Source organism: Morone saxatilis, unplaced genomic scaffold (assembly GCF_004916995.1).
Source record: "Morone saxatilis isolate NCDOM2014 unplaced genomic scaffold, NCSU_SB_2.0 Contig16, whole genome shotgun sequence".
NCBI classification, from domain to species: Eukaryota; Metazoa; Chordata; class Actinopteri; family Moronidae; genus Morone; species Morone saxatilis.
Genome location: NW_023339718.1, coordinates 23,927,077 through 23,940,626, shown reverse-complemented (window position 1 = coordinate 23,940,626; position 13,550 = coordinate 23,927,077). Strand labels below are relative to the sequence as shown.

The 13,550-nt window shown below is 40.1% G+C and overlaps 2 protein-coding genes across 2 annotated transcripts in view; both read right to left on the bottom strand.

Annotated features, from left to right (window-relative positions):
- Positions 1-5,099, bottom strand: part of rad9b (RAD9 checkpoint clamp component B) — a 6,506-nt gene extending 1,407 nt beyond the window's left edge. Inside the window, exons 1-9 of the mRNA XM_035659173.1 lie at positions 5,002-5,099; positions 4,594-4,664; positions 4,189-4,326; positions 3,851-3,965; positions 3,504-3,603; positions 2,907-3,013; positions 2,576-2,682; positions 1,615-1,679; positions 1,219-1,341 (exon numbers count right to left, since the gene is read on the bottom strand). Coding sequence (XP_035515066.1) covers positions 1,219-1,341; positions 1,615-1,679; positions 2,576-2,682; positions 2,907-3,013; positions 3,504-3,603; positions 3,851-3,965; positions 4,189-4,326; positions 4,594-4,664; positions 5,002-5,035 — 860 coding nt within the window. The 5' untranslated portion in view covers positions 5,036-5,099. The remainder of the gene's footprint in view (positions 1-1,218; positions 1,342-1,614; positions 1,680-2,575; positions 2,683-2,906; positions 3,014-3,503; positions 3,604-3,850; positions 3,966-4,188; positions 4,327-4,593; positions 4,665-5,001) is intronic.
- A 2,392-nt stretch (positions 5,100-7,491) lies between these two features.
- On the bottom strand, positions 7,492-13,094 carry LOC118325640 (ubiquitin-conjugating enzyme E2 G1-like). Its single transcript, XM_035658392.1, has 6 exons — positions 12,865-13,094; positions 10,312-10,414; positions 10,116-10,213; positions 9,722-9,900; positions 9,499-9,606; positions 7,492-9,400 (listed from the first exon to the last, which is right to left on the bottom strand). Exons 1-5 carry the CDS (start codon positions 12,905-12,907, stop codon positions 9,520-9,522), a joined length of 510 nt encoding a protein of 169 aa, XP_035514285.1. The 5' UTR covers positions 12,908-13,094; the 3' UTR covers positions 7,492-9,400; positions 9,499-9,519.
- Positions 13,095-13,550: the final 456 nt, after the last annotated feature.

Sequence of the window (13,550 nt, the reverse complement as noted above, 5' to 3'; positions counted from 1 at the left end):
CTAACTATTGTCACAAATCATGCTGGTAGGCCCCGCCCCTTAAAATCTGATGTACAATGAGCACAGAGAAACTTTCCACTTTTAGTAGATGAATGTGAAAACATCCTTCTAGTGTCAAACTCTGCACAGACAGCATTCAAACATCACACAGTAGGAACAAGAAGAAGATGAAGAGAGTACTCAGAACCCTTCAGTTTGTGTATGAAGTGGTGTCTAAATGACATATTCAATAACTACAAAAGTCATATATTGACACTAAAACTGTCAAACAGAGTACGGATAATAAACCTGACATTATTATCAACTTAAGGAGTTGTGTAATATGTTCAGATTCCATGGAGATATTAAGAACACCATGTCTATTCACCTTACAAATACATTTGTGAACAGAGCTCTATATCAGCTGATACTGAAAGTGGCCTTTGAGCAAACAACAAAACAACCCTTTGAATGTAACCACATTACATGTCATCACCCTCAGAGAAGCATAAAGAGGAACACTGCAGGAAGAAGTAAAGCGAGCAAGCTAGTTTTAAACAGTCTTCAGTTGTACTTCAAAAGGCCCCTGAGGGACCATGCAAGAAAGTTTTCTTACGAGCATGTCACGAATATCAAACATGTACTGCATATGTTCACAAACAGCCTGGATGATTCACGCTGAAGCAGAACATACAGGTTTAGCTGAATTCCTGTGCAGTGGGGACAGGAGCACAGAAGAACTGCTGGCTCATCAGGTCAGTCATGTCTGTGCAGACTCCCAGCAGTACACGACAAATCAAGCTACAAATGATCCAGATGTTCAACAGTACAGCTAGGACTGGTGCGAAAAGATACAGGACAGTGACACTGGCAGAACAGCCAAGCAGGCTAGCATAGTGGAGATGAGGGGATTACAGACTGTCACACTGACAGGCTTCCTAACCCCACATGTCCTGGGCTTGCCCTATTTATCTCTGTTACAGACACAAGGCTTGCTGGCTGCTGTAACACTATGCCCTCTTAGGAAGCTAAAAACAGCCAATGAGGGCAACCTGCCTTGACTCTGCGCCAGGAGAGAAGCTCAGGTAGAACCCAGTGGGAAGATTCAATTATACTCTCGAATACACCGTCACAGCAGATCTGAGAAACTGGGCCTACAAAGGCTTCAGCTGCGACAGGGACGCTGCAAACATTCACACAGGACAGCACTGTGTCTGGAGCCAGCACGGTGTTTGTTACCTGGGTGTAGTGGGGGCCAGGGTCTCTGTCTGCTGAGAGGGGCCCGTGCTTTGAGAGTCAATCAGAGTAGCCAGCACCACAGTGGCCTCCAGGACCATGTCCTCCACAGAGAAACACACAGGCCTGAAAACAACATCAACATCATCACTGACAAATATCTGACAGTGACAGACAGTATAATCACTTTATGTCTTTTTTTTTTTAATTCAAACAGTCTTTCACAGTTTTACCAGCCAAACTCACCACACCTGCTCACTAAAGTGGCTGGTAATATAACCAGAAAAAAACAAAATAGATGATGACATTCTGAGGTTATTTGGTGTGCCTGTGGTACAACATCACACAGACTGACGTTGGGCCTGGTAACTTGAGATACAAATGCTACTCAACACTTACCTTCCAGCAGCACCAAAGTGAACCGACACAGGAAGGCAATGTGTCTCTGCAAAGGACAGTAAACCCTGAAGAAGAAAAAAAACAGAACAGCAGCAAATTCACTGTCAAATACCAAGATACGCTTGTGTGCATCCATGTCAAGACTGTGACATTTTAATAGCTGATCATTGTGAGGCACATTTACAATGATCGGGCTCAAGAAAAATATCAATGCTAGACTAATTGAGGCCGACTAAAACGTTAAGCCTGGCCTTTAATCCATCCAAACCCGATTTTCCAAAACCGACAGGAACAAGAAGACTAGGCTGGCTAATGAGGAGCCTCACAGCGGGGTGTCCAAAAAACATTCCAAGACATTAGGGGCAAGAGTTGCGGGTGTTAATTCAGGTCAAGTCTCATTAACCGGACTTACTGAAGGACTGCTAAACCACATTTCCAAACGGCCAACCAAGTCCTTTTGTTTTTTAAATAAAGACACAAGAATGTAATTTAAATTGGGGTGTGTTCATTCAGACACTATAACAAAGAGAAAGCTGTTCTGGAAATGACATTATAGTTCTCTAAGTTTCAGTGTTTTGCTGTTTAACATGGACTTAAACCAGCCCTTAAATACAAACACTTTCCTACTTGGTTTCAAAGTTACACATTTTATAAGGAACCATGTCATGTGTAGCCTATAATTACTTTTTATGTAGTGGTATAATATGCGTCACTGAGGTCACACTATCTTTGCTATAAAAACTCTGAGGGGGAAAGTTCACATGGAACCGATACAGAGAGCCGGGTACAGGGGCTTCAGGACACTGCAGTATCCAGATTACAGGACCGAAACATGACCTCTTAGACATGAAATGCTCCTGGTGAGCCGGTCACACACATACCTTCTGCATACACACACACACACACACATAATATTCTCATGTGACAGGATAAAGAGTGCCCCCAAAAATAACCCTGTTACCCTTAACTCCTTTAGACAGAAGGTTATGTCCGAGTCCACTCCGACCTGAAAGTAGTCAAACTCGTCTGGGTGTAAGGACATCTCAGTGTACATGGTCTTCATGTGATCTGTGACAGTAGTAAATCCAAGTCAAATAGTATCTGCACGACATGTTTAGCGCTTGCTTTAATGTGGTTGAAGAATTAAATATGCGGTATTTGTATCATTAGGTTAGGTTGACAAATGTCAACCTCAAAGCTGGTGCAACAGCCACTTTTACACAGTCTATGATGTCTGCAACTCACAGTTTAGTGCTGGGCCCGGGCCAAATCACACTGTAATGTTAGCTCACCATTTCCCCCTTCATAGTAGTTTCTCAGACTGACACTCAGAGGAGTCATGGACAGAGTGATTTCCTCCTGGGACACTGGGAAATGCATCACCATGTCACCAAGAAGCCTGCAGAGGCAAAACAAAAGCAAACCCACACAGACTCAACCTAAGCATGAAGCAGAGCGCTGTATGCCAGTGCTGTGCTACTGATGGATGATGGTTTTCCTAAGTCTATACACTTTGGGAATTAACATTTATGTCCTTGTCAGTCCGGGTGATTAAACTGAATTGCGCTGAACTGAAGCTGTGTGTGTCTCTGTTTCTGTGTGTTTCGGGACGGCTGCCCAGAGTCAGCTGAGAGAACAAAATATTGTGTGTTAATAATATTATCATTAACACCATTAAATAGACTAAACTGCTGAATCCAGCTGGGAGCTACCATATACCTTATTAATTTCACAGTAAATCCACTTGTAACGAAAGGAGAAAGTCAAAGGTCGACTGAGAGAACCAAGATTTTTTTTGCATCTTGAGCTCTTACTCAATGACAGAAATGTGCTTCTGAAGTTTTGTTTGTGGACTATGTGATAGAAGGTGGAGGTTCTAACTTGCTAACCTGGCAGGAGCCTTCAGCACATTAGGACAGAGGTGTGAGGCAAACACCGCCTGCAGAGCCTCACTTTCCTGGAAACGTAGGTTGTGGGTTTTAGTGATGCCTATCACAAAAAACAGACAGGACATTTGGAGCACACTGCCACCAAGTGTTGACAATATGCAATGCAGTGTCTGAAGCCTGGTGTGAAAGAGGTCATTCTGAACATGGTAAAAGAAAGAGGGTTCACAAAAAGACAAGTCCATTAAAGAAATTGATTACAAAAAAAACTATTTCTTTAAAATCAAACAGGACAGATTTTTTTCCTTTACCTGCAGCTAGCTTATAATACAAAATGCAATGTTTCCTACCATGCCTGCAGAAAAACTGGATGATCACACGGTCACTGGGTGTGCTAATTGATATCTGACATCGTTCCACATTACGCTCAATGGAAGTCAAACACCGGAAAAGAGGCAGAACAGACTTAAAAACAAACAGAAATAATTAGACAAGACTGTCACCACTGTTCATCAAAGTGTCTTAAAGGGAGAACAATAACATGTCATAAGTGTATGTAGTAGTTCAGTTCTGCTTTTATTTTTCCACTGTCTGCTTCATCCTGAAAAATATATCATCCTTCCTGTGCAGTGAGCTGTGAGATCACTTCAAGCCCTGTACAAATGAATAACCAACATGACTGATATACCTTCATGAGCAGTTTGCATTTGATTGTCTCACTGCCCTGCTCTGATTCTGGTCCCAGGCTGTAGTGCTGGAAGAACAGCGGCGAGAAGAGGAAGCAGGCATATGCAGAATGAGCAGAATTCACTGATCTCAGGGCCAGCTTTAAAACACAGAGAGATTCAGTCAAGAAGCTGCTTCCTGCTACCACTGCCTACAGGGAGACATGATGTAACAGGGCCCCAACACCTGGAGAGGACTCATACAGAGACTTCATGTAATATAAAGTTAATTAAATGTTTTAAAGAGGAGGGGGTAAGCAATAATGCCATCCCTCTCAGAGAGTCAAGTTAATCCCCTGGTGGAGGTCAGGAGTCTGGGATCATTCAACTACACTGTCTCCCTTCCAGCGTCGCTTGGTGCTGCTCACCCCTTTGACCATGGGATCCAACCACAGCTCATCTCCGATCCGTGACAGGGCATGAATGGCCTTCCCAAAGGCTGCAACACAGCAAGGTGCCGCCAGAGTTCAAGGTTAACAACATACTACCGTTCACTTGTGTCACTAGCTTTAACTGAGATAGCCGTTTCTTAAATAGGGTCAACTGCTGGCAGGCAGTGGCTGAAAATCAACGATAACGTCGTTAAATCAGTGGCTAACGTAGCTAAGGTTAGTTAGTAGGAAGCTAAGTTAAGCTAGCATTGATTTTTGTCATAAATTAGTGTTTTATCTTATCAGAGCTGCCACAACTTATATACAGATTACAGTTTTTATGTTAATGTGTCCTTTACAGCAAATTAAACTTGTTTATATTTCACTAGTCCTGCTTACTATTACCTTTTACACAGTTTCCTTCCAGAAGACAGTCCATGTTTGCGGACGACAGTAGTGTTAACTTAGTTCAGAGCAAACAGCGCAGTCTGCTAACTGCTAATTAGCTACATAAATACAGTGACCTGATCTAAGGGCTGAGTTGGCTTTCAGGTGTCCTCCCCTCTTAGGCATTAATGGAACCACTGTCTCCACTCCAGGTGAACGGGCCCAACATACTGAAAGTTACCGTAAGGTCTTTATTTATTGTATAATATATTATTGACAGGGCACATTAATAAACGTCGCTGTTAATGCACAGATGTTATACATACTGTCAATGGTTGAGTCACACTAAAACACTTACTGGATTACTTAATGAGCACACACAGCAATGATAAAAATAGCATATTAATAAAGTGTATCATTCCAAACCATGTTACACTGTGAGGTACAAATTAAAACATAATTATATTGATAACTGCTTCAGAATATGTAAATATGATGTGTACTGTAACACTAAATGCAGTAGTGCTTGTGTGTGGTTCTGTGTAAAACTATGACTGCACACAGTTCTCTGTTAGGGACATTAAAGTCATATTTGAACATATTTGAATACACAGATCAACATAAACATGTACTATCTATACTATAAGGTTGTTTAAGCCTAAAAATAGTAAACCCAGTTGCCATCATATATGTCATCTGTTGACTATTTTTGGAAGTATGACATCAGAATTTGCAGTGCTGCTGTTTCCTTTCCTCTGCCCTTGAGGCTTTGCCCTTGCCACATCCTTCTCTGCATCCTTTTCAAACGCACTATTTTCTCTATGCTGATGATCACCATACCTCCTTCTGCAGGTGGGATTCTGACCTAGGAGAAACAAAACACAACATGAGATGGATGGTAGTGGTCAAGTTTATGACTGAGACATTAAGATACACACCCGATTGAACGCATGTGCGCAGCACATTGAGATAGTGCTGCTTCATCTGCTGCCTCATGTGCTCTGTACTGTAAATGTTTGCTATACTGCAAAGGTAGCGCCTCTGTCCGGCTGTAAGGGCTGGATGCTGAGACAGGAACAAGAACTGATGTGATTATACATGACAGAATGAGAGTAACCTTGTTACATATGAGGAATGTTATAAATATCTCATTTAAACCATCTTCAAATCATCCCTTGACAGTAGAAATACCACAGAGACAGCATGGTTACCTGTAAGAAGGGTGCAGACATCATAGATTTGGGAATGTGTATCGTCTTCATGTGCTGACCGCCTGCAGACACATTTGTGTGTGTTCCTCTGTACATCTCCCTCACTTGCTGACATTCAAAGCCTTGCCAAATGCAAAATGTAAGAAAACAACACATTTTTATAGTTAAGATATCTGTGGTGTTATTTAAGCAGCACATTTTAAGACTCTTTAATTGCAGTGTATCATAGCACACATTGAACTGATTACCTAAGTCTAGAATTCATCTCTTTAATGTATTGGTAAAAGTTTAAGGAGCTTTCACTACACAAATATTACTATAAAGTAAAGTAGTACATTTACTTAAGACAATTTTTTAAATACTTACACTTTACTTGTGTCTTTCAAGTTCATTCTACTATATTCCTCCTCTCGACTACATTTCAGGTGCAGATTTTGATCCTTTTACTCCACATTTATTTGAAAGATATAGTTACCTTTCAGAGTATTTTACACACCAAACTAATACGCTTATAAAATATGATTTGTTAAAAAGTACCCAGCAGTGTATGGTTCAGCTCTGCCTTGACCACTGTAACTGCTACATGTAAATATATCTGTAATCTTAATCCAACAATACATGAACATCTGACTGGGGCCATTCTGCAAAGCTATAATTTGCTTATAGTACATTTACTGAAGTAGAATTTAGACTGCAGGACTTTTATTATTTAAATAAGCAACCAAGAGGTTTAATTTGGTCAACAACCAGAAAGAAAACTATTACGTTTTAGAGACTGTTTGTGTTCAAATAATCTATTTTCTAATTCAATAATGAAAACAGGTTTACTCATGTCTGGTTAGCATTTAAAGGAATATTTGACTCACCATCTGTGCATCTGTTGTTAGATTCTGTAGTCCTAAAAATCAAGAATCTCAGTTTGAAAATTAAAAAAATCCATCATCTGTATTCAGCCATTAAAGCTGTTAGCACTCATGTTGTGGTCTTACCTCTTTAGGATGTGACTGCTTCCATTTTTTAACAGGTTTTCTTTTTTCAGCTGCTCAAGAAACGTAACCCGCTTTCTCATTGTTACTTACAATCCCAATATTTCCTGTCGATATGTCAGAGAGGTTGCTAGCATCGTTATCAGCTCAGTATGTGTTGCAGCCAGCAGAGCCCATTAGTGTGAAATGAAGCCAGCCCTGAAATCTGACACTATTCCCAGGGTTCCAATTACAGAGCAGAGGTCTAATATACTTGAACCCAGAGCGTGTTCTCATCTAAAATGTAAAACACAAACAAAATTACAAGCCACTCTGTTTACACACTTTATTGAGCATCATGTCCAATATACATTGCATTGACACAAAATGGAAAGAAAAACAACCCAAAACAAATAATGGCGTTAGGGCGGATTACCTGGACACACCATTTTCAGGGCGTATTGCTTAATGACATTTCAAACGCACCGAATCTGTGCAAATACAGTGAACACCGGTCAGAGGAGGTCATGGTAGGTTAGAAAATTCTGACTTAAAAAGGTAATGTCAACAGCAGTTATGTGATCATCAAGTCTACAGAAATCTACTAACTGTACACATCACATTCACCCAGAATGTACTAACAATGGTATCATATTTAAACATACCCCACTCCTTCAAACCTGATTGCATGCGCCAAAAGATGGTTAGCTATTTTTCAATGTCAGTCACAGATCAATCATGTATAACATAATTCAAAATCGATGTCATCATGGCTTTAATAGTCAGCAACACCATCAATTAAAGTGAGCAAAAGCCAATGGTTTCCAGACTCCACCCAAACTGTGTATATCCTTTAAAAATAAAACCTAGATGCAGGATTGTGTTCGTTTCCCCTCAGAACACTTACACTTTTCTAAGTGGTGAGTTAACTTCAAGTCTCTATCAAGAATTACAACCCAAATTCAGTGATTAAGTAAAGGTGATAAATATTATCTAAGTATGCACCAATCACAACTCAAGATGTTGATAGAATATAAGAGCATTACTCAACAACCTCCCCAAAGTCCTCAGAGTCTAAACCACGAGTGACTTACACATCATCATTTACCCACACTGACCGAAAGCCACAACAAACCGAGTAAGAACGACTATCCTAACTACTATGGAGACCCTACAATAACCCATGTTAATAGATCAACAACTCAAACAACCATAAACGTTGTCCAATTTATTCCTTTCAAATTAAAGTAAGCTCAGATGCCAGTTAACCAGAAAACACGCAGAATAGTCACAGCTTAGGCTATTTTCACAGACTGTGGTTTGGTTGTCCATGATTTATAATAACGGTGTTAATCTTCACTGACCGAGAGGGCCACGTGTTAAAGGGTCAGAAACATTAACAGGTTCATTTAACAGATTGCCAATCGTGACCCTAATGAATTTTGATCCTGAGAAGTTGGCACAAACCTTCCATTACCATTAGCTATGCTTGTGTGAGTCAACATATTATAAAACAGTGACTCTCAAATCACTGAGTAAGCCATTCCATTTACATCTACAGCTAGCAACAATACATAACGGAGCTGTTTGAGGAGATCATGCAGGTTTGAGAGTCATGGTTTTATATCATTCTTAGACATACACTAGTAGAAGAAGAAAATGCTAACAGGAGGCTGTTTCTCAGAAAAATAGACTGTATGAAACTCCTTATAAGTTCCTCTAAAAGTTCTCAACTGACCCTCTAAACAACAAGCACACTGTGAGGAGGTGAAGCCAACAAAAGGCAACGGTGATTCAATGACAGTGTTGAAAATAATCACATCTATTGACAGAGATTTGTTGGGCCGACATTAATCTGGTGGTTAAGTATTCAGTAGGGAGGACAAGTGATGACCTAATGGTAACGGGTTTTTGTTTTGTTTTACACAATCTTGACCACTAAATTGCATAAGAAACCTGGTATAAAGTAGAAACTGTTCAGCAGCAGATAAAAAAGCAAGTTAATTTACAGTAGTGACATATCTTACATCATTAATTTTTCAAAATAAATAACATTAAATATACAATTCCAGGTAGGAAACAGGATAATTTCGCTGGTAGGGTTCTCAAATTGGCTCATCTTGCGGAAAATGACAACCGTTCACAGAAACGTGGTTGAAGACAACCAATTCCTTTGACTGGCAAAACAAGGGGTGCAAAAGCCTTTTGCTGAAATTTTCCCTCTGAAGGCATTTCCTTTAACTGAAAAGAAGAAAAAAGAACATTGTAATTACTATCAGCTCCAGCAGCAAGGTTTCACATGTGACAATTATGTAGCAGAAACAATTCAGCTTACTTACCCTGGAATTTACAATTGACTCCTAATCAAATGCCATCTCTTGACTTTTTCTTACACAGCGAGCCACCTTCCTCTTGAATTCACCGTTAGGGTCCTCCCTCCACTCTTTCTGTGGGAGCAACATCAGATTCTTTTAATGACAAATCCTCAATTTACCTACCCAGATAGCACTAATGAAAAGGGATTGCCAGTGTCAGGTGAACGGCATAAGTCGTGTAACTCACCGCAGCATCCACATTAGCTGGTGAGTCGCTGTTGGGATCTGCCAGCATGGAGATAACACTAATCATGATTGTCTCTACTGTGTGGATTGGAAGCCAGCGCTCCTCAGGCTTTTCATAACCAAACTTATCTTCTCCTGGCTCATGCAGAATTGAGATGCAAACATCCCCGTTCTTTGCAACTGTAGAGAATAGAAGCAGGAATTTAACTGCAGCCAATAGAAAGTGATGACACCCTTAATTACAATTAAACTCAAAGCCTGGATTACTTTTCAGCTTAATCAACCTTTCTAATAATCCAATGAAGTATATATATATATATATATATATTCAGAGCTAGTGAAGGTGATGAAGATTTGAAGTGTGGAATCATCAAAGAGCCTGCTAATGTGTTTACCATTTGGGTGCCAGATTTCAGTGATGAACTTCATCTTTGGAGGCCGTAGTGGATAATCATAGGGAAAGGTTAGGTATGCTTTGAAAAACCCTCCTTCGCTGCAATACAAACAGAGCAAAGACAAATCAGAACTTGTGAATTTAAAAACTAATATATAATATATATTTCTCACTCATACAAATATTTTCTCACTTACAAAAGGGTATCTTGTGGACCAATGATCACAACCTCCCATTTATATATGTCATCATCGTCTATCAGACCAGCTGAAAAGCCCTCCACAGGGTTCTTGTTGAGCTCTGCAAAGAGAGGCAGATGGTATCTTTTAATATGATGAACTAGAAATTAAACAACTATAGTAATTACACAAAGCGTAACAGGTCTACATGTGTGATCAAGTAAGTAGTGGGTAAAGATTACTGGGTATATTTTGAAACAATTGTTACATTGACAGACCCCTTGCAAAGGACAGAGAGCGTGAGACAAACGCTCGTGGTTTTTCAAGGACAACAAATGTAAAGTTAAAAACCAAACATCAACAAAGAAGTCATATTACATTGATTTTAAAACTGGCCACAACAGCAGAACACCAGGGGAAAAACTGTCTGCGACAAAGATGGTGCACAGTAAACACAGAGGATAATAAAAACGCAGCAGAGCCATAATGAATCTGTTGAAGTCACTGACGTTAATAAAGTATGATGGAAGGTACAGGTAAATCTAAAGTGCGCTGCATGTTGGTTTTTTCACTTTTGTGAATTGCTGCAGGAAATGTTGAGTTTGCATTCACAACTAATTGATGACACAAAGCAGGTTAACAGCTGCTGACCAGAATGAATAAGTAATAAGTGCTGTATTAGCCCCTTTAATTAACACCATTACTCTTAAGAAGCATGAACTGTGCTGATTTGATCTCCTGAGCCTTTGTTACAATTTTCTGGCTGAGATACAGCATACTGACTTGAACCATAGAGTTTTTAATATATAATATAACAATAAAGTATATGAAATGTGTGCATCAAAACAATTTCCAGCACTGACACATGACTGACACTGCTTCAAATATTCCTCTACTATCACTTAAGTTTTACATTATATCATAATATTTAGTGAAGTAACAGACAGATTAGTTTGTATCTTTCCATTTAAGAATATATAAAGCTAACTGTCTCTTTGTCACATTGTAGGAGAATAAGTCATAGTCTCACATTAGTGCAACTTTATTCAATAAATATACAGTTTGGCTAATGTTCACTAAATCACATCGTGGTTTCCAAAAATAAAAGTCACTGTTAAACTGAATCATCACCTTGAACTGAATCAACCACTGTGAAGGCAGTGATTCACATCCCCACGCACACAGAAACCAGAATTAACATATTGTACAATATGTTAAATCAGTCATAGAACGGGATGATGGTGTCTGATTTCATTAACCCAGTGCACATTGTGGGAGATGGTTACTGTCGTTGCTGCACCATGGGAAAATCTGAATCCTGTCCACAGTCAGTGGTTATGGCAAGCTCCAGTACATTATCACAGTCGTTCTAACTTTATCAAAGTAGGTCACTTTGTGACTGTGCTACAGTGTACAGCGGGAAAAAGATTGAAATAATATCAGCGTTGTGATAAAACTTTACTTTGTCTGTGATGCCGACCACTGTGATATAAGTTAGCTCAGATATATTTGACTAATCTTGAACAAATTTTCTGACAGACTTTTTTTACTTTTGCAGTTGAGTAAACTGCCTCTTCCTACTGGCCATTTTAGTAAAATTACAAATGGTATTGTCTCAGAGATCACCTGCCAGCACCACAGCCATAAAGTACCATTCATACCCAGGTGCCTTCATAACCATGTATGACTTTAACCAGATCTGCTACAATCTTGGTTTTAATAGGCTCGGCATGATGACCATTATCATCAGAAAAAAATATGTATTTAAAAAAAATAGCAGTTTCCATTTTTTACATTTCTATAACCGACCCGGGAGACAGACGTCCAGACACTGAACAGGACAGTCAGTCAGCTGCAGACTGAACATCAGGGTGTCGGTGTCTCCGTGTGTCTGGCCACCAACACTAATAATAATAATAATAATAATAATGATAATAATAATGAGTCTCAAAGTAAGCCAACGTGATAACAATAGGAGTTTTGCAGTTGCAGGCTTGGACACGGAGATACCATCCATCTATCTATCCTCACTAAAAGCTGCTAACTAAGCAGCGTTAGTCGGAGCCAGATTTGACACCAGAAACGCTAAATATTACCATATACAGCTAGGCGGTGAGTTAGGGATTTTAATCAAGCTGCTACTGATATGGTAGCATGATAGTCCCTGGAAGGCTTAGGGTTTATAAAGCTATCATTAGCAAAGCTAAAATCATCAGAGCAGATGAGTCCATGGATTGATTATTCCTTTGTTCCGTCAGCTAACTAATGTCGAACTTGCTAGCCCGCTAGCAAGGCTGGCGTTGCGATTCAGTGTTGGTTCCGATATAATGTTATTTTTGCCACGTATACTTCAAAATATGTATCTTTATTTGTACCAGAGAACAGCTGATACAAGCAGCTTAGCCCCATACTAGTGATAAAGGAACCCATTATGTTGCTTGGTTAGCTTTCTGAGCTTACTCCTATGGCGTAAACATAGCTTTGCGTAGCTAAAAAAAAAAGCTAACGTTAGCCGCTAGGTTGCTAGCCTTTATATCGGCTGTATCTGCTTACAGTTTTGTATTATATTACCTGCCAGTTGTTTTCGAAGAAGTAATGCTGATTGTTCGGTCATGGTACGCGGACGTAAAAGAAAAACACTTTGTGTCAACAAATAATTTCCGAAAAAAAAGCGCTAAAGCTGAAATCGTGCTGAGATGTTGCGCTGCCTGCTGCTGATTTCCTTCAGTGTTTTGACACAAGCTTCAGCTGCTGGCTTTAGCTGTGCGCATGCGCGTCTGCAGTTGACCGTGTGTGTATGTGTGTGTTCAAGGCAGCTCTTAACAAATCAACAGGCACTAACCTGGAAACCTACAAGATTCCTGATTGATATATGATACACTGTTTAGACCATTAGAGGTCAGCTCCCAGAATAGGTGGTGATTCCTGCTGGAACATCAAAATACTGTATGTGTCACGTCTCAGCAGAGGGGTCTTACATAAATGGTAAATGGCTGAATCTATACATGACTTTTATCCAAAGCGCTTCACAATTTGCCTTTCGTTCACCCAGTCACACACATCAGTGGCAGCGAGCTACCATGCAAGGTGCTGACCCGACCATCAGGAGCAATGTTTGGTTCAGTGTTTTCCCCAACAACAGGAGGTGTCAGGGATCGACCTCCAGCTCTGTGATCAGTGGACCAACTGCTCTACTGCTGAGCCACAGCCGCCCCACATCAGTGCTCCGTTGTCTTTTGAGAATCCCAGACCACTTG

Excerpts from the sequence above, each read along its gene's own strand:
- LOC118325640 (XM_035658392.1), bottom strand. The coding sequence starts at position 12,907 with ATGACCGAACAATCAGCATTACTTCTTCGAAAACAACTGGCAG. Across the intron at positions 10,415-12,864 it reads TCTTCGAAAACAACTGGCAG|AGCTCAACAAGAACCCTGTG; the intron begins GTAATATAATAC and ends CTCTCTTTGCAG. Across the intron at positions 10,214-10,311 it reads GGTCCACAAGATACCCTTTT|CGAAGGAGGGTTTTTCAAAG; the intron begins GTAAGTGAGAAA and ends TTTGTATTGCAG.